Consider the following 20,903-nt stretch of genomic DNA (forward strand, 5'->3'; position numbering starts at 1 on the left):
GGCCTTGAGAAAAATCAGAAGGTTTATTAAAACAGCTCAGACATACTGGTTTATGAAGAGGTCAGTTCCCCCCACCCCCAAACACTAACCTTTTTCATTTTCTTTAAAGGTTAAAGGCTTATGGGTTGTTTTATAGAAAAAGCAATATAGTCATTAGAGTATATGCCAAAGGGCTCACCCTCATTTATACATTTCATGCCGTCAAGTTAAAACTCTTGGCATCCCCCACTGCTAGTGATTATGCTGGCCAAACAGTGCAGAGAACATGGGGCTTTTGAATGGCCGAGATGTTCGAAATGCCAAATAACAAAGGAATGACTTGCTTAGGACAGATGGAAACCATGACAGAAACGATGGGCTTTGAAGAGAGCCATTTTCATGGAACTTACAGAAAACCATGTCAAAACATGTCCCACATACCCTCCAAAAGCAGCAAGAATCCCCGGAGCGCTCCACCCGTCCCTGGAACTTGCACTCCGTCCGCGTCCCAACACCCAGGAACTCACATGCTAGGCAGCAGCGTGTGCTCTCTCCCCTGGGACGCCCTGCCACGTGACATCATCGTGGAGAATCGCTATGGCACCTGCCTTCTGGCCTGCCAACCCGGTGGGGCGGGGGTTGCTGTCAGCTGATGGCCCATCTGAGCTTTGGAAATGAACATGGGACTAAAACTGGGAAAGGGCTCGGGGTTGGGGAGCACAGCAAGAGCAGGTCGAGGGAGAGCTCATCAAGGGAAAGAGACTGTTGCCCCAAGCAGGAATATCGCTCTGGCTCCACCACGGAGGGAGGCAGGCCTGCTTTTCTGCTGTAGCCCTGCAGCAGGAGGCCCACAGAGGGAACAGTGGTGGGTCACCACTTTCTAAATGTGACGGTCACTTCACCTCCCAGAGAGCCTTCTCTTCGTTGGCACATGCCGGGGTCCCTCCCCCAACTACTGGCTGTAACAGCTCATCCTGTGATGCGGCTGGGCCTCACCTTGGAATCACACCCACCACTCCTTAACTGCTCCTGAGCCCCCTGAAATGTGCAAACCAACAGGCAAGCTGGTGGAAAAGTCCCCATTAGTCCTCCCAATGAAACAGGCATCTCCAAAAGGCCACCTGGGGTCCAGCACGTGCTGGGGAGGGGCAATGGTGTGGGGACCCCCCACAATCAACCAACACCAGCCAGGCCCACCGGCTGTGAATTTGGTTCTGTTCTACCCCCAGAGGATGAAACAGTCTTCCCAGCCACATTTTCGAGTGAGCCTATACTATTTGCAATTAGCTTTGCTTTAGTTTGCAGGGATTGAGGTTGGTTTGGTATTACGTGTGTGTGTGTGTGCGTGTGTGTGTCGTTGGCAGGGGACGGGAGGGCAGTCGGTGTTAGCTTTTCGGTTCAGCAGTGTTCACATTTACACGAAATCCCCTTGTGTAGGATTTCTAGATCTCCTGGCTGTGAGGCAGCCTTGTTCGGCTACTATTACTGATTTCTCCCTCAAGAAAGACACAGCCAGGGAATAAAATCGGTAAGAGAGATTCTTATTCTCTGGAACTTAAAGTCTTTCACCAGAGGTGTCTTCCAGTGTAACTTGGCGGAGCAGTTGGTATCTGGAAACAAGGATAACACACTAAGAACTTTGTGCTTTGCAAAGTCAACATCAGAAACCAATTCGTTAACAATGTGCCAAATTACCTTGGTTTTTCCTAAGGGGCTGAATAATTCCCAAGAAAAGCGGCAACCGTTGTGTGTGTGATGCTGCTCTGTTCTTGGGAAGGCCGGGTCCCCTTTTCTGTAATCATGCACCCCAAATGAATGTCTCCTCACTCAGAAACCCACTTTGCTTTTTTCTAAGTCCAGGGTGTTTTTATACCCACTGGCCTTGAAGAGACCAGGAGGGCTTCAGAGTGACTGATGGGGCCATTTTCTAACTATTTATTATAACCACAGGCCGAATGCTTTCGAGTCAAGCTTTGTCTTGGCACCGGACAATAAAACAGCCCAAGGGATGGCAGGGGGTTTTCAGAAAGCAAATCTGCGAGTCTATTTGTCTTTGAGCCTGTTCCAAACCAGTGCAAACCAATGCCTCGCATACCATTCAAAAGGCCAGGAAAACCCAAGTTCCCTCCAGAGATCAAAGACCATCCCCGACTTACATTTAAAAAAAGGAAAAGAAAGGAAAAAAAGCTCAGGTTGAGTTATGGAATTGGCACATGATATAGGAATGGAAGTCCAATTTACACGTGTAAACTGGCTTTATGCATTGTTTCTGAAAGAAGCATGTAGCTATGTTTGGAAATTAAATGTGGGAATGACAGTGTGTCTTTGGATTGCTGGAGAAACAAAATGATGTAATTGCACAGAGGCAAAATGTAAACAATGACAATTCTGCTGAAGGTCTGTTTGGCATCAGATAGTAAAACCTGTTTTTGTGCTCGCAGGAGAGAAATGATAATCACTCCAATTTCTTAAGACATCTTTTAAGGAGTGGAGGTGGGGGAACCCGGCACCCAGCTGGGTCACAGAGACGGGGTGGGGGGTTGGGGGGGTACGCTAGGTTGGGTGTTAGCAAAATCTGCCAGAGGTTTCACAACTCTGGGCTTTTCCTAAAAGTCACCTCCCAGGAAGGGGGCTAGGCACCTTCTGCAATAATGAAAGCCAGAACTCACTGGGCACAAGAGCCCCAAGAAATAGGGACTCTTTCGAACGAATCCACAGATGGTTCACTAAGTATAGGTGGATCTTCCGTGCGTGGAGAAAGGGGGTAGAGAGGCAAAGAGAAATGGAAGCACTGCATGCATTCTAGCTGCAAGGGGTGTCCACTTGAGCCAGTGTGTGTGCGGGGCCCGTAAGCAGCCTCCACAGAGCAGGATGCCCCCAGTGAAGCTGCCCCCAACACTGACTGCTCTTGGGCTTCCAGCCAAAACATCACCTCTTGATACTTACAGTCCCTCCATTGAGCACAACGGCCATCTCAGTGGGCTGATAGACATTGCTTCTAAACGGAGCGCTCGGTCTGTTTCCCAAGCTGCCATTGCGAAATCCCGCTGTTCGGAGAGCTGAGGGAGGTAGGAAGCAGCAACACAACACCAAAACAAAAAACAAAAAACAACCCAGAGATTTTGTTTTCTTCCCCTGCATCAACACCATGCTCCCGGCACACATTACCCCCTCACCCCCCACCCCTCCCCATTGTCACAAGCCAGATTCAAAACAAAAGTCACAATGGGGCTTTGTTCTCTGGCTCTCTTGGAGCATGACCCATCTCAGTGGGGTTGGGAAGTTTGTAGAATCCAGGGCGCTTGCTGCCGGGGTGGGGGGCAGGGTAGAGCCTCTACCCTGCCCCCCAAACCCCTGCAGGCCCTGGGAGGCAAGGAAGCACCTCTGCATCCCTCAAAGGTCTCCTCTCTCACCACACAGGTTTCCTCTCTCACCACATTCATGCCAAGTTCAACATCACACCGTTCAACACCCGTCACTGTTTCTGGATACAGAGAGGCAGACAACCCTAAGAATGTGGACATCAAGTACATGATAGAGGCCGTCCTCATGGGAAAGTGACGGGGAAGAGAACACAGGGACTCCAACCCCCCCCCCCCCCGCGGCAGGGTGTTTCTAAACAGGAAAAAAGGGACAGCCGTAGCAGAGACGGCAAAATATGTCAGCACTTTTTAACCTAAGAGAGGTGGGTAAATGGCGTTTCCTATTTGCTGTGTCCTTTGAGAGATCCAAATTTCCCTTTTTTGCAGAGAAGACCCAAATTCCACAAGACATGGAAGAGACAAATGCATATTGCTAAGTGAAAGAAGCCAGTGTGTAAGAGCTATATACTGTGTGATTCCAACTATGATATTCTGCAAGAGGCAAAGGGACAGAGAAAGTAAAGACTCAAGATTGTGGGGGAGAGGAGGCGGTGAGGAACAGGTGGAGAGCATGGTGCATTTTTAGGGCAGTGAAATTATTCTTTATGATACTATAATGGTACAAAGATGACATTACCCATCCATCCAAATCTGCAGAACTGCACAAACAAAAGAGTGTGCTCTAAAATGTAAATTGTGGACTTTAGTTAATAATAATGTATCAATATTGATTCATCAACTGTAACAAATGTACCACTAATGCAAACTGTTAATAATAGGGGCATGTGGGAACTCCCTGTAATTCCTGCTCAATTTTTTCGGTAAAACTAAAATTGCTCTAAAAAATAGCCTATTAAAAGCCAATACAGAATGTAGGAGCACTATTGAAAACAAAAGTCCATCTCAGTTGTAACACAGACTCTATTATTTTCATTCTCATTGAAGGCACTAATCTTGCTTTGCTAAGAAAAGCCTCACTTAAACTCTTCTCCGAAGAGGGGCACTCGGGTGGCTCAGTCACTTAAGCCTCCAACTCCTGATTTCAGCTCATGTCACGACAGATCGCACAGTCGTGGGATTGAGCCTCCCCCCCGCCCCCGGAGCCCTGCGTCGCATGGGGGGCTCCACACTCAGCAGGGACTCTGCTTTATAGCATAATAGGTACTTTCCTTTTTTCCACTTTACACGGGGCACAGAGAGATTAAGTCACTAGCCCAAGGTCACACAGCTGGAAAGAGGCAGAACCAGCATTCAAAACCCAGGCAGAGAATCTGTGTTCTTAACCATCACACGATGCTGGCTTCTAATACTGTTTTTAACCATCACACTTAGTTACTTAGAAGCAACTTGAGTTTAAGTGACATTAGAGAGGGACAGCTCAGCCCGAGCTGGACCAAAGAAACAGGCATGGTCGTAATGAATGTCTCCAGACACAGGTATACCTCCTTTGCTTTAGCAGCTCCATCCAAGCCTTCAAGCAGCTAGTTATGCATGAGCTGAGCAAGGAGATACCTCTCCCAGGAAGTAGAGAAGGGGGAGCCAGGGAGGAGCACCAGAGGGCAGAAGAGGTAGTTCATGGGCTCTTACTAGTCTCAAGTCCTAGCCTACACCTGCTTGAAGAGAGGGAGCACCCAATAGCACTGCTTTCCTTATAACGCACAGACCCGGCCAGCTGTGGTGAGGGAATCTGACCCCAACACATTTTCCTCAAACAAAGGCTCTACTCTACTGGCCATCTGTGGGTGCCTTGGCCCCAAGTGTTGGCTATGACCGCCTTCTACCCTGGCCTGAGGTTAGTATGTGATTTCAGTCTGGCCAATTAGGTCCAATCAGAGCCAACTCTGGGATTTTTGCTCAAGCATCCTGGGGAAACGTTCCTCTTTTCCACTGGGACTCTGTGTAAGCCTAGAGTTGTGGGCTGCCATGATCCTAACAGGGCCAAGAGATGGAGGAAGATCAAATCTGGTCATCACCCGAGCCTCCTTGACCTAATGATTCCTGTAGCCCGATCCCCAGTATGTTTGCTTTTTGTTGTCGTTTTGTTTTTGCTTAAGCCAGTTCAAATCAGATTTTTTATTACTTGCAACTACAAGGGTCCCACCTAACACCCCACTCTGACCTGGGTCGGCTGTGAAAGGCAAGCAGGGCTCATCCCTAAGAGCGTCCCCACAGGAATCTAAGTTTTTAGGTTGAATGCCAGCCTTCTATCCAGACTCTGCAGGTGAGGCTAGATTGGCCCTCCCCTCAAAGCTGATTCAGGGCCTTGCACAGGGAAGCTAAGAGTCAGATTTTAAATAGCCCTTGGTCCTAATGAGATCTGAGAGCCCAAATCCCCTAAAAGAAAGAATGCTTGTCTTTATTGCTCCTTTGAAAGGTGAACATTTAATATGCCTCGTTAACACTTTCCAAGATGTGATCTGAGGTGCTACATCCTTCGGTGCATTTTAATCTTTTATCACATACCTCATGCCTTGGCTGATACTTATTAATAAGCAGGAGGCTGATGAAGTGGTATACACCTGGGATCTCATTCAGGGTAAGGCAATCTGGGAGCAGAAGCCACTGGGGCTTGACTGAGCCACAGGCCACCTGGGGAATGCCCTTCCCATCTCTTGAGGACGTCAGGGATTGACTCTCAAGGGAAGAGAGCCCAAAAGGCTGGCTGGCTAAAATGCAAAATAAAGAGAGCCAACTGTAACTCCTGGGCAAGGCCCTGGTAGGGCCTGGTTCCCTAAAATACAAGCTGGCTGAGGTCAGCATCAAAGATGACACGAGTTATTCTCATAATGGCAAGGTAACATGCCCAGATGTTCCCCAGCCAGCAAAGCAAGGGTTTCTAGAACAACAATCCTAGCCAGGACTCCAATTTAGCCCATGTGAACTTTCTGAGGGAATTGGCTTTGCCTGGGGCCCACCCTGCCTGGTCCCGTGAGAATTTTGGTGGGCACACATTTGGGATGATCCAAAACAGGGCTATTAAAACAAAGTCTGACAATATCCAAGGTGAGTGAAGAAATGGAGCTCTCATACAGTTATTAAGTAGGGGGGGCGGGCAGTAAATTAGTTTAACTTTTAGGGGGCCATCTGGCAGTATATATCAAGATTTAAAGGTGCAGACTCTTTTATGCATGTCTAGGAATTTTTTTTTCTTTTGTCTTGCAAGAAGTTAATTGATCAAGGGCACAAAGATGACTGTTCACGGCAGCATTACTTATATGGAAAGCCACAAACAAATGGAATAGCCACCAGCTGAGGATCAGAAAAATAAATTATTGTGCCCAAGGAAAGCTCTGCATCATGAAAAGGATACTATAGCTCTGCAGTCACTGACCTGGTACGATACTGATTTAAGCACACTACTTAGATCAGTGGTTACATCTTCAACTCACTTGGTGAGCTTGAGAACCCTAAACCCAAGCAGACTTAGCCAGAATGAGGGGTCAGGCACTGGTAATTTTTTTAAGCTGCCCAAATGTACAGCTAGGTTAAGAACCAGTCTATGGGATTGTGTGTGTGTGCATGTGTGTGTGTAAGAGAGAGAGGGAGGGAAGGAGAGAGACTGTGTGCTCACTGAGCGATGTCTGGCAAGATGAAAGCAAACAGCAGTAGCTGCTTTTGGGCAATGGGATTTTGAGCAATTTTTGTTATTTTTACTTGCTGAAACTTATACTTGATTATTCTAGTTTTTGTCACCAAAATGGAATGATAAAACTGGTTTTATTTTGGAAAAGAAAGGGGACAGAAAGACAACTTCCCTGGCTTTGGAATGTGTCAGTGTGAAATAGATGGGGGTGGGGGCACCTCTAGGGCCCCCACCCCACCCCCATCATCCAGCGTGCTAGCCCTGGTACTGCTGGTTCTGACCTGGGTCCCAGATCCCTTTGATCTCTGGATCTTATGTGGATAGGAAGGATTGGCTGCATTTTCCTAAGAAAAAAATGCACATAGTGGAAAACCAACTTCTCCCCTCCCTGCTCTTAAGAGTGTGAGCTGGACCTCAGTTTCCTGCTCTATAAAATGGGACAGATAGGGGCGCCTGGGTGGCTCAGTCGTTAAGCGTCTGCCTTCGGCTCAGGTCATGATCCCAGCGTCCTGGGATCGAACCCCGCATCAGGCTCCCTGCTCCGCGGGAAGCCTGCTTCTCCCTCTCCCTCTCCCCCTGCTTGTGTTCCCTCTCTCGCTGTGTCTGTCTCTATCAAATAAATAAATAAAATCTTTAAAAAAAAAAAAATAAATAAAAAAAAAATAAAATAAAATGGGACAGATAAACCCTGTCTCCTCAATGCACAAGTAATCCTGTACATCATGAGCTCAGGGTCACTAAAGTGTTTTGAGGAAAGATGAGTAATTCTGTGGTAGACAAATCAAGCACAGGGGCTCTGGAACCAGCCTGCGTGAGCTCAAACCCTGGCTCTGCCTCTTAGGCAAGACACATAGCCTTTCTGTGCCTCAATTTCCTGTCTGCAAAATGGACTTCAATGGGTTATCATAGGGATTAAATGAGATTAGCCACTAAAATGCTCAGAATGGTAACTGGCCCATGGTAAGCACCTGCTAAGGGTTAGCCATCCTTACTTTTGAAGACCCTACTAGTTGGGTCATTCTAGCATCCCCATTTTTCACTGCAAGTAAACTAGACCATCAGGTTCAATAACACTGATTCTTAGCCTTCTGGGGGTCACAGACGGCTTTGAGAATTTGACAAAGTGATAGACAAAAATTCCCCAATGAACGTACAAAAGTGCACATCCATTTCAGAAGTTCCCACTACCTTTGAGGTCCAGGGGGAGTCCATGGGTCTTATATAAAGAGGATTCTGGTCCAGAAGGAGCCAGGGAAGAGAGGGTTCCACCAGACCCCAGGAACCAGCCAGGCTCCTGACCTCTGCTCATGATATTCCCTGGAGGGCCCTCTGGGCTCACAGTGATGATCCCCATCCTGACCCCCACCTTGTCCTGGCAACACGAGCTGACACTCATTCCTGCTAAATCCTTTGACAAACATGGGCTTGCTGGTCTGGGGCTTTCTAGTAAGGCTGAAACAGCTCTGTTAAAGACCACACCAGGGTTTCTAGCCCTATCCACGGGTGGGGCCATTGGTGTTCCCTCCTGTGGGTCTGGTGGGGAGCCGGAGGCACAGAGGAAACTGGGCAGGTGGGGAGGGCTCTGGGTGACCTTTGAGGATCTGATGGCTCGACGTGCTCCCCCCCCGTCGGCAAGGGACAGACAGGATGCACTCAGCAATCAACCCCACAAGGCTGACTCTGCAGTCATGACCTGCCGGTGAACACTGCCCAGCTGCCTGGGTGAGCAGCACTGAAAAGGGGAGCATGGCCCTCTGGAAATGGGCCACCTCCTAGGTTTATGTCCTTGGCAAGTTACCGAACCTCTCAGAGTCTCCATTTATTCATCTCTAAGATGGGGATAATAACAGGACCTTCTCACTGGGTGCAGCAAGGGAGGTTAAAGACTTAGAATAGTACCTGGCACACAGTTAATGCTCAGGAAGCAATGACTATACTAGGTAATCAGGACCACCACCTCCTCCTCTACTGCTACTGTTAATGTCATTATTATTATTATTATTATTATTATTATTATTATTATTACAGCTCCTGATCAATCCTCAGGCAACCGAGAAAAGGCAACTTTATTGAATCTCAAGTGCTGGGAACCTAGCCGACTCACTTGAAGTAATGACTCGAACAGATACTTGGGAAGCATCTGCCGCAGGGGCTCTGAGTGCCTGCACCACATCCTCCAGGCTCACCTCCGAATCCCACTGCAGGGGTGATGGACAGTCCTGGGTACCCAGACAGCCTCCACCTCTCGTGCCCACCAAACCTCTCAGAAGCCAGCAGTACTTACTTAGCCAGAGTAATGGGGGACATGGCAATGGGAGTGGGAGACAGGCAGCGAATGCTGCAGCCTCCCCTGATTTGGAAGATCAAGTCTGAGGCTCGTTCTGCATGCATCCCTGTCAGGACCGAGCCCCAGCTGCCCACAGCGGGAACCAGCTCATTGATGTACTTGTCTAGTTGCTTCTGCCTTCCTGGTCTCATTACCCACTCCCCCCACCTCTCCCCTGCAGGGAACACCTCCCGAGTAAGTCAACTGCACCCAAGTCTCAGGCTCTGCTTTCAGGGGAACCCAACCAAGACACACATCCAGCATGCCAGGTCCTGGGGGAGACCCTGAGGATATCACTTCTAGAGGTACATTCTCTCATTATTTCTGTTTTACAGATGGGAAAAACTGAGGCTGAGAGAGGTAAAGCAGTTTGCTCAAAGCCACACGTCTAGGAAGAACAGAGGGCAGGACTTGAATCCGGGCCTCTGACTCCGGGGACCAATTCATACAATCCTGAATGACGGAGGTGGGGAGGAGATACAAACATTGCCCCCAGTATCCCCTGCATCCATCTAGCACCTGCACTACAAACTCACACACTTCCAGGTAGCCAGGGAATTAATGTTAGTATGTTCTAGCAGCTGGGTCAGGGAGCAATAGGGAGTGGTGGGGAGGGTGGTAAACACAAAATGGATCCCCATCTAAAGGAACGGCCGCTTGGGCTGCTTCCATAATTTGGCGATTGTAAATAATGCTGCAGTAACCACAGGGGTGTCTATAGCCCTTCGAATTAATGTTCATTTTCTTTGGGTAAACAGCCAGGAATGCAATCCAATTACTGGATCATAGGGTGGTTCTATTTTTAATTTTTTTAAAAGATTTTATTTATTGGGCGCCTGGGTGGCTCAGTTGGTTAAGCGACTGCCTTCGGCTCAGGTCATGATCCTGGAGTCCCGGGATCGAGTCCCGCATCGGGCTCCCTGCTCAGCAGGGAGTCGGCTTCTCCCTCTGACTCTCTTCCCTCTCGTGCTCTCTATCTCTCATTCTCTCGATCTCAAATAAATAAATAAAATCTTTAAAAAAAAAAAAAAAGATTTTATTTATTTATTTGAGAGAGAGCAGGGGAGGGGCAGAGGGGGAGGGAGATGCAGACTCCCCGCTGAGCAAGGAGCCCCACATAGGACTCGATCCCAGGACCCTGAGATCACAACCCCAGCCAAAGGCAGACACGCAACTGACTGAGCCACCGAGGCGCCCCTGTTTTTAATTTTTTGGGGAACCTCCATACTGTTCTCCGCAGTGGCAACTCAAATGTACATCAATAGATGAGTGGATAAAGAAGATGTAGTATATATATTATGGAATATTATTCAGCCATAAAAAGAACGAAATCTTGCCATTTGCAACTCTCTACAGAGTAGAATGCTAAGAGAAATAAACCAGTCGGAGAAAGACAAATACCATATGATTTCACTCATATGTGGAATTTAAGAAACAAAACAAACAAAGTGGGGGGGGGGGGGAGAGACAAACGAAAAAACAGATTCTTAACTAGAGAGAGCAGATGGTTACCAGGGAGGAGGTTGGGTGTTGGGGGCAGAGGGAATGGTGAAATAGCTGAAGGGGATCAACAGTCCACTAATCCTGATGAGCACAGAGTAATACATGGAGCTGTTGAATCACTACGTTGTACCCCTGAAACTAATATAACACTGTATGTTTTTACACCGGAATGAAAATGACAACAAACAAACAAAGGAGCAGCCCCAACTCCTGAGAGGTAGAACCTTCCAGCATACACTGGTTCAGATCAGCTCCAGACAGCTATTGCCAGGTGGGAATGTCAACCCAGCACTGACAGAGCTGACTTTCCAAAAGAGGTGCAAAACCTGGATTTTGATATTAAATTAGTTGGCAACAGATGGGGAAAAATGCCGAATAAAAATCCATCTCTGGGCCAGCTGAAGTACCAGGGGGGGCCAATGTTTGCCGGCTCCCATCTGCCAGGACTGCCCCGGGGACCACCCATCCCCACTAGAGAGGGAGAAGGGAGTCCTTTGGGGGCAAATGGGCCCAGAGCCTAACCCCGCAGGGTGGCGACCCCTTTTACCTGCATTGTGTTCGTCCATGGAGAAGGCCTTGTTCTCCATGTAGGTGCGTGGCAGCGGCACGTCCTCCTCAAACGCCGTCTCCCGCATCCTGGGCTGCGAGGTGTCGAAGTAGTTGGGCGTGTTCTCCTGCGGGGCTGGCAGAATGGTGCAGTGGATCTCCGGGATGGCGTGGAAGATGACGAAGACCCAGCCGCTGGCCACCAGGGTGATGGCCAAGGTGGGGTCGCCCCAGGCATCTGCCTGCCGCAGCTCGGCGTTGCCAAAGAGGTACATGGTCATCCAGGCCACCCAGATGAGCACGGAGAGGAATGCCGTGACCAGGACGCAGGCCCCGTTCTGCTTCCACTTCCTGAACTTGCCGCACAGCGTGAAGAGCGCCAGCCCCAGGGCGGCCACGAGCAGTACCATGTCGTAGATGAGGGCCATTACGAAGTCCATGGGCTCGTAGGCGCAGGCTGGCTTGGCGTCGCGCAGCACGGTGAGCACCAGCCACTCGATGGCGATGATGACCTGCACGAGCATCAGGCACAGCGCCACGCCCACCAGCTGCCAGCCCGAGGGGCTCTTGCCGTGGCGCACCAGCCTCCGCACGCGCCATGCCTGGCTCAGCAGGCAGGAGAAGCAGAGCGCGAAGAGGACTCCCCAGAGGAACCGGCGGACGGCGCAGATAGTCTCGTCCTCCCGGATGATGAAGGCGAACGTCAGCCCGAAGAGGCCCAGGGTCCCCAGGAGGAAGAGGAAGTGGAGGCCCACGGGGTCCTTCTTCTCCTTGTCCTTGATAAATGGCAGCCGCACCAGCAGGATGAGCATCAGGAGCAGCGTGATCAGGGCGCCCGCCCCAGCCACCGCCTCCACCACGATGCCCCAGATGGTGTCCAGGTCGCAGAGGGACACGTACTGAGGGAGGAGATCCAGTCCACAGCCCCGGGACGTGCTGGCGTTCTCAGAAGCCCCGGAGGCGATCATGAAGAGTAGGAGGAAGGCGAGAACCTGGTGGGTTTTCATCTTTCTCTCTGAGGCCGGAGAGGTTCCAGAATATTGAGGACGGGGGAGATGTTTGGAGGGAGAAAAAGACCAGTTCACTGTAAGATTCCCACTTTCCTGACTTCTTTTAAGACCCACCTCATTTCGAACCTGCTGGCCCATGAGGCACCTTTGACGGGTCAGAAAAAGGCAGCCCTTTCTCCAGAAGGTACAGCCCCTGGGCAGGAGTGGGGGAGGTACAGGACCCTGATTCCGACTCCCACCTGCAACCTTGATTTCGCACAGTGAACACTCATGAATCATTATTGCTAGTGGCTGAAGAGGGTGAGAGAGAGAGATCCACTCTCTCTGTATACTCTTTTGTACTCTCTGATTTTTATATTCTGTGCTATGTCTGACCTCTTCAAAAATAAGGGAATGAAAACAAAACTTTGAAGAGACAGACATGAGCCCAGCACTGTGCTGAGAATGGTATGCACTGCCTCTTTTCAGTCTCTAAATGGTAACGGCTTAGTATTTACCCACGCCTCACTCTAAGCCAGGCACTGGGCACATCCAGTCCTTACACTGGTGACAAAACAGGGTCTCCAGGAGGTTAGGACACTTGCCCAAGGTCATACCACCCGGCTCCTAAAGCTTGCCCTCATTTCCAAACACAGTGTACCCGGATGATGAAGGTGAAATGAACTAGTGTCCTGGGTTTCCCCTTTCCCTCGCCCCTCAGATCTCCCCCAAAGATCTCCAGAGAACCCATCCTCACTGCACCCCTGTCTGTCTCTCCCCTGTCTCCCTCCCTGCAGGATTCCCCTCGGCGCTCCTTCGGGCCCCCATGAAAGCAGGACTCCACACAGCAACCATGGCAGACGGGCTTAACCCAAGTCCCATATTGCCTCCCTGCTCCCTCTGCTTAAACACCCCCAACCCCCAATGCTGGGAAAACTGCTCTTCACCCCCACCTCCTGTCACCCTCTCAGACCTTGGCCAAGGTCACAGCCCCATTCCTCTTCACCAGAGCCTCTTATTCTACTTCTTTCTTTGCTCTAATCGTCTCTGTCTTTTTTTTTTTCCCCTTGCCTGTCTACTTTGTTTCTCGCATTCCCTTCTTGCTCTTTTCCCTGTCTTTCTCCGCTGCAAGATGCAGGAGGACAGGGACACTGTCTGGTTCATCAGGGTATACCAGGGCTTCTCACCTTGGTATCGTTGACATTGCGGGTCTGACTCTCCTTGGCTGTCCTGTGCACGGTAGGCTACTCAGCAGTACCCTTGGCCTCTATCCCCTAGATGCCCGTAGCACACCCACTCCCCCAACCCAAAAATCTTCTGACATTGCCAAATGTCCCCTGTGGGGGCACAATCACCAGGATGACACCACTGGTGTGGACTCAAGCACTAGCACCGTGCTGGCACAGAGGTGATGCTTGGTGGATGTCAAATGAGTGAGAGGCTCGTTCACCGGGACTCTTTCCTCTGCCCCTACCGCCACCAGCTCTTCACTTTTGAATGGAGCCTACCCTTCAGAAAGCTCCAGCCCCCACAGCTCGGCTCTCAGGCCTGTTTCCAGACGGCTCAAACTGGACCTACTGCCTTCGCTCCACCCGGGTGTGAGACCGTAGCCAGCCACATCCAGGCAGCTCCGGTGCCTCCCTGGGGCTTCCCTAAGTAAATGCAGTATCGACCACCTCTCTCCCTCTTGCTCCTTTACGGGATTCCAGGAGCAGCTCTGATCCTGCCTTGGCTGTGAAGCCATTGACTGGGATAAATTATTGATGCCGCCAAATGAGAAGGAGCCTTGTGCTATAGGGACTGTCACCTTTGCCTCTCGATGAGAGAAAGGCAGGTTCAGAGCAGAAGGCATCTGGCAAGAGATGCTTCTTAAACATGCACCCCAGCATTCCACTCAAGCAAATTAGGGGTAAGGATGCAGCCACATGTTGGCCGTCAAGACTCATGGTCCAGCCACTATTCATCCAGCCAATAAACTTCCCTTTTTTGGATTAGGCCAGTCTGAGCTGGGTTTGAGTTACTTGCCAACAAAGAAGTTCTATGATTCCTCCCACATCATGTGGCCCCCCTTCTTCCAGGAAGTCCTCCCTACCCAATGTCTAGGCATGTGGATGTAACCAATGGCAGCCAGGAGCTTTAGTGGGGTCCAGTTGTCTCTAGTGGATCATTATCGTCGTTAAGGATGCCCAGGAGGTGACAGCCACCCCACTCTACAGAACAATGTCTAGGATGATCATGAGGGCTGATCACTGCCTCACAGGATGAAGCTGAATCTGGCTCATCTAGGATTGCTGGGGGTTCAGAATTGCCCCCCAGAGTTTTCTACGACGGCCAGAGGAACCATGACAATAACTAACCCATAGTGCTCACCACACTGTAGGTACGCTTTTATGTACTTCGCACATACTAACGCCTTATAGTCTGCACAATGACACCATGTGGCAATTACTATTATGATTTCTGTTTTAAAGGAAATAAAACATGGAGGTCAGCTGGCTTTTTGGAGGTCACACAACTAGAAAGTGGTAGAACCAGGCAGCAAACAATTGTACTCTTGTTACTTGGGCTCTTACTACAGACCTGGGCTCTAGAAATGTCACCTGGTAAGTGAGCCCTTTGCTGGCCAATCTCTCCTGTCCCCCATTATGCTCTACACCAGTACTTCTGATTTTTGTCTTTGTAGCATGTGCCACAATTTCCAAATATTTTATTACCCTCTGGGTGTGTCCCCCCCCCGCCCCCACGTCCAGGGCTTTGTCTGTCTTGTTCTGCATTGACTCACTAGCACCTGCCACTCGGGCAGGGCTCACAGCCCAGCTGCCGAACCAGATGATTGGTAAAAGTGGTCTCAACCCTCATGTTACCCCAGAAGGACGGGTGTGCTCATTGCTGTCTTACAGAGGAAAGAACAGACGGCCTGAAAGGTTCGAGTCAAAGTTTGATCCTCAGACGGACAACAGCAGCAGTGTCACCTGGGTGCTCGCTGGAAATGCAGACTCTCGGGGGGGTGCGCCTAGCCCCCTCCATTTCAACAAGCCCGGCAAGCAAGCCCCAAGTGCGCTCAGTTGCTTGGCCACACCGAGGTGTGAGAACCTTGGACCTATGCAGCGGGGAAGCCAGGAGCCACGGCCCCCAGACGTTCTGCCTCACCAACCCTGCCAGAGACCAAGCAGGTGGTACCCACTTGTCAGGTAAGCCCCATCCTGCCGCATCAGGCACTTGGTGCTTCCTCCCACCAAAAGAGCAGTTCTCCAGGAATCCCAAACTGAACAATGCCAGATTAGAGGTTTCAAGTCAGCCGCAGGCAAGGCTGATCAGGACGGGATGGAATATATGGCAACAAACCCATGGGATGTAGGCGTGCGGCTCCTCAAAAGGAGGAATGAACAAATGTGAACGAATGCACAAGCCTCAGCTCACATACTAATTACCTCTGCTGCCAGGCAGGCTCCCAGAAATGTGACTCATTCAGAGGCTCTTAAATACACGATCTTTCTCTCTCTGTCTCTCTCTCACACACACACACACACACACACACACTCTCTCTGTCTCTCTCTCTGTCCACCACCCCCCACCCGCAGAGGGGCCAGAAGCCTCTGGCAGGTGGTGGAGCAACACACTCCATTTCTCCACGAGCCGGGGCCTACAGAGGCTGGAAAGAATGCAGGCAAGGTTCCTTGTGTGAGGACAGTGCTGCCTGCCTGAAGGCCACAGGCCAGGCTAGCAGCAGGGAGAACTTCCGAGAGATCTTCAGGTTTCAAGTTCTGCCCCTGCCACCTGCTAGTACCTTGTGACCCTGGACAAACTGATTTTACCCTTCTGGCCTCAGTGTCCTTCTCTGCAAAACTAGAGGTGTTAATGGTACCCATCCTGTGGGGTTGACACAGATAAGCACTTACATAAACTGTCTGTTAAATAAATAGAAATGATTGGCAAATATTCCCTTGTCAGAGGTTATGAACTTTGCTGACTGCTTTTCTGGGGGAGCAGTTGCCGTGGAGATGGGGTGGGAAAGGGGCTCCCCCCACCCCGGTGTTGGTCCATTACTGGTTTCCAGCCTCCCCCATCACACCAGGCAAAGCGGTCCCTGAGGTGGTGCGAATGGGAGATGCCTTTGGTGATGGTCTGCCCTGGGAACCTCTAAACTCACCTGATCCCCAAAGCAGGTGCTCTAAGCGGAAGCCTCACTGTGAAGGTGGTTTTCCCATGGGAAACCCAGGCCAGCCTGGGAGCCCTGAAACTGGGTCTCTCTGTCAAGAAGTCAGAGCAAGGACACCCAGAGACCAGACACTGGCCATTCTCTTGGGAAATAAGTGTCCCCATCCACCCACTACCCATATGAAGAGGTACAAGATATGGGGGAGATGCTAGAACATGGAAGGGAAAGAAAGAAAATGAGCAGACGGGGAGGGGGTTTTCCTACTCCTGGGCATAGTCAGTAGATCGGTACCTGGGTGAATGCCTGGCACAGAATTTATACTTTCATCAGTCTCCTCTAGAGTGGAGGCCCTCAATGGGAGTGAAGCCAGACCTAACGATGTGACATGGGGCATTACTTAACCTCTCTGACCCTAGGTCTCTTCCTCTATAAAAGATAAAGATAGTGCTGCCTTCACAAAGCCAGTGTGAAAAGTACATGAAAAATACTCCACAAGGTGCTTGGCCCACAGGATCCCTGCTTATTAAAAAGACAGTCATGATTCCATCGTCCTTCCTGTTGGGAAAATGAGAGGTGAGGCAGCTTGGCCAGAGGCTTACTGGAATTCGCAGGCCAAGCTGGACTAGAACTCATTTCTCCCAACTCCTGACCCAAGGCCTTTACACTGCACCTCTGGTTTGAGCCCTCACCCCATACCTGGCAGAAGGCCAGGATGAGGCTGTGGAAACAGTCTCCCCACGCACCCCAGCATTACACTCTGTCGCAGCCCACTCCCTTATAGTCGATGGTGCATTCCCTGCTCTGCGAGATTAAACTGTTACAAGGTTCCTGACATTAAGCTCTTTCCCAGACCCACAATCTCACCCTCTGATATCTTTTCCAAGTTATACCATCGCATTATCTTCATTTCCTAATGTTGCCCAGACCACCAGCCTATTTGGGGGCCCTTGAATTTAATAACCCTCCTAGGTTAGTAAACAGGGTTGCCAGAACACAAGCTCCATGATCCATGAATATGCAAAGCAGCTCCAATCCTGTAAATAAAAGCAATCATTTAAATGCAAATTGCATCCTTGGCTGTCCGTTCAGGGGTGGATGGTTCCTCTTGGGCGGTAATTCGGAGAAAAAAATGTGACTAACTCAGAACCCCCAGGAAGCTCTGCATGAAGTGCTTATGGAGCCAAGGGCTCTGGGTGAGGGCCACTTAAGGTGGACAAGAACTGCCTCAAAGTGGAGAGTGAATTTTAAAAACCCTAGCCGCTCCCCAAGTGGGTTCACAGGACAGCACAGGCTTAAGACGGTCCCCACCAGCCAGACGGAGCCCCTCAGAGGCTCCCGGCGCCTCGCCATCCCCAGAGGCAGAATGAAAGGGGAGCTGCTTTCCATCTCCGTGTTTAGGTCAGGGGAGCTTTTAAAAAATCAGATCCCTTGGCTTCCTAATCAAAACCCTCCAAGGGTTCACTGGCCCATGGCGAATAAAACCTAAACTCCTTTCCATGGCCCAAAAGATCGTGCTCTGCCCTACCACCCCCTCTCCCACCCACCCCCTCCACATCTGCCTCCGAGCTCCAGCCACAATGGCCTTTGTTCAGTGCTAAACTCATTCCCACCTCCAAGCCTTTGCATTTACAGTGCCCTCTGCCTGCGCAGTGGTCCCCCAAGATCTCCCAGAGGTGGGCCCTCCATCTTGCCAGGCTCGACAAAAATATCACTCCTGAGAACCGTCTTCCCCACATACACGAACCCTCATCACTTTGACATCTTCCTGTTTTATTTTCCTGGCAGCCCTTACCCCAATTAGAAGTTCCATCTACTTACTATTTACTTACTTATTTAGCTATTTATTTGTTCACCCACCTGGCCAGTGCCCTGAGAGCAGGGGCTTGTCCATTCTTTACACTGTAGTGCCCCAACCCCAGATCTCTAGCTGGTACATTTACTGAAAGAACAAATTAAGCAGTAAGGGTTTGAAGCTTCTCTTTCTAACAACACTGCTTGTCTTGCTGCCTGCCCCAAATGGCGACTTCTTTCCCCTTCCATTTTTCTCCTTCTCCACTCAGCTGACCCCTTTTCAGACTTAGAGCAGGGAACAGATAGAAAACCCTTCACTCCACAGCCTACAAACAAAACTGGCCTCGTGGAGGGCTCCCAACCAACAGATGATGATTTGCATTCTATTTACATGCTATTTGCATGCAGCTTCACTGGAAGTCCCAATGCACCGAAAGCCCCCACCCCACCGAGGAAACTTCTAAATCAAGGGTCCCTGGCTGAAGTTCCATGGCTTTTGTGCCAGGTCCTTCCCTCACTTTTCCCTCACTTCTCTTGTCTTTTCGAGGACCCCCAGTTCCTCCTGGGCTCTGCTCAAGTGTCCCCCATCCTGGCCCAGTTGGGTAGCCAATGTGGCGCGTGGGCCGGGGCCCCAGACAGGGACGCCGCTGCCCGCCACACTCCAGGGGCCTTTGTCCGAGCTCCAAGGAGCCGCCCCCTTAGCGAACGGGGGACGAGTTGGGAGGGGGTTGACTGGCTAGGCCTGGGTGTGACAGAGCGACAGCCAGGGAACGAACTCGCGAGCTGCGCTGGGGCCGTCCTCTGTGGCAAGGTCGGCGCCCTGCTCCCCGGATGGCTAACCAGCTCCCCCGGGCCCAGGCCCCGTGCGGGCGGTAGGGATCCCGGGATGTGCGGGGCTGGGAGCCCGTGTCCTCCAAGGACAGCGAACGCACCACAGCACACGGCTAGTCCTCAGCCCCAGCCTGGTCGGAATAGAAACGCCAACCCCCCCGCCATTGTATGCAGCCGCCTCTCGTTTGCCCCTCAGCCCCAGGTCTCAGCTCTGCCTCTTTTCCTCCTGCAGTGTTCCCTTGTCCCGTAGTGCACAGGCATCGCCGGTTGCGAGCCTGGCCCCCAGTCCCTGCGGCAGGTGCGGCCGCTCACCCCCAAAGCCGGGTCCTTATAACCAGAGCTCCCCGTCTGCCCTGCGGTCAGCCCCCACGGGCTGAGCACGCGGCCCCGGGACCTGCCCGCGGCTCCCCTCCCACGACGAGTCACTCGGGTACGGCTGGACTCCCGCACACTACTCCCAGCTGTCCTTTACCTGCGATCAGAGACTTGGATCACCACCTGGTCCGGGTACACAGCACCCTCTCCTCCTCCACCCCCCGCCCCCGGCATAAAGGTCTCCAGCCCTCCCCTCCCCCCGCCCTCTGCAGCTCTTCTCCGGCCTCACTGTGGTTCCCCCTCTCCCCGATCCCCCATCTTCCTCAGCAGACTAACGCCCCGGGGGGGCTTAGAGGGGCACAAGAAGCAGACTCCCCAGTTCTCCGAAGTCCACGGCGGTAAAAGTTTCTGGGGTCCTAGCAGCGCCCTCCACCCCATCGGCGCGCCTCGCACTCACCGACCCCCGCGGCCTCGCAGCGCCGACGCTCCTGCTGGTTCTCGGCCTCAAGTCACATCTCTGCAGCGCGGCCGCGGCCCCAGCCCCGCGCGAGCCTGCCCGCCCGCGGGTCCTGTCTCACTGCATCGCCCTCGCGAGCCGCTGCCGCGCGAGGCGCCCCCTGGCCGGACCCGCGTTGCTGCAGCCGCGGCGGCCCCGCCCCTCTAGCTGGCCCGCCCCCTCCGCCCCCGCCCCTCGGGGCATCCAGCTCCGCCCATGGCTCCTGCCCAGCAGGCTGCAACTTGCTGAACCCAGGGCCAACGGCTCTGCGTCTCTCCACCTTCTCCACCAGCGCAAGCCCCAAGCTCCTTGCCCTCAGCGCTGAGACGACCTCCTTCCACGGTCCCAGATTTGGAGACATTCCCTCCACATCCACAGTGCACCCATAAGCAGTCCAGACGCACCGGACATATCCCCAAGTTGATTCATTTGCAGGAACACACACACAGAGGGATACTCCCACGAGTGTCCTAGTACAGGGGCTTTTTTCCGCCTATGACACTCTCCAACGTGGGTTCACAAACAGTAACTTCCCCTCAACCGACAAGCACAGGTCCTCAACACAGAAAGGATCCCGCAGCGCGCGTGGCGAAGGATCCCAACCGGCGCGGCTTGGTATCCTCTACCGGGTGTCCGCCTGGGCACACTCCATTCCCCCCACCCCGCCCCAACTTGTCCCTGTTCCTTTGCGCACATTGCTCAACCCTTGAGTCCTTGACTACCCCAAACATGCACGTTCACAGAGTGCACCCCTCACGTAGGTCCTTACGCAGGATCGCCACCACCAACGCTGCACACATCACCCACGTACACACACGTCCACCACTCTCCCCGGCGGCACACATCCAGCTGTCCGGGGGACCACTGGCTCCGCAGACGCTCAGGGTACAGTCGGGATGCACGCCCGCGAGACGGCCGCAGCAGCGGCTTGAAGGAGGGGTCCCAGACAGCCTCGTTCCTCGCCACTGAGTCTGGCTTCTGATCCACCAGGCTGTCCGAGATCAGCATTGCCCAGATGGGGCT

General features: G+C 51.8%; 1 protein-coding gene across 1 annotated transcript; it reads right to left on the bottom strand.

Annotated features, from left to right (window-relative positions):
• Nucleotides 1-2: 2 nt before the first annotated feature.
• GPRC5B (G protein-coupled receptor class C group 5 member B) lies at nucleotides 3-20,024 on the bottom strand. The gene is made up of 4 exons (XM_027610284.2): nucleotides 19,842-20,024; nucleotides 11,301-12,314; nucleotides 2,926-3,038; nucleotides 3-1,589 (listed from the first exon to the last, which is right to left on the bottom strand). The coding sequence occupies exons 2-4, from the start codon at nucleotides 12,304-12,306 to the stop codon at nucleotides 1,545-1,547; spliced, it is 1,164 nt and encodes a 387-aa protein (XP_027466085.1). The 5' UTR covers nucleotides 12,307-12,314; nucleotides 19,842-20,024; the 3' UTR covers nucleotides 3-1,544.
• Nucleotides 20,025-20,903: the final 879 nt, after the last annotated feature.

This window comes from Zalophus californianus, chromosome 10 (assembly GCF_009762305.2).
Source record: "Zalophus californianus isolate mZalCal1 chromosome 10, mZalCal1.pri.v2, whole genome shotgun sequence".
In the NCBI taxonomy this organism is placed as follows: domain Eukaryota; kingdom Metazoa; phylum Chordata; class Mammalia; order Carnivora; family Otariidae; genus Zalophus; species Zalophus californianus.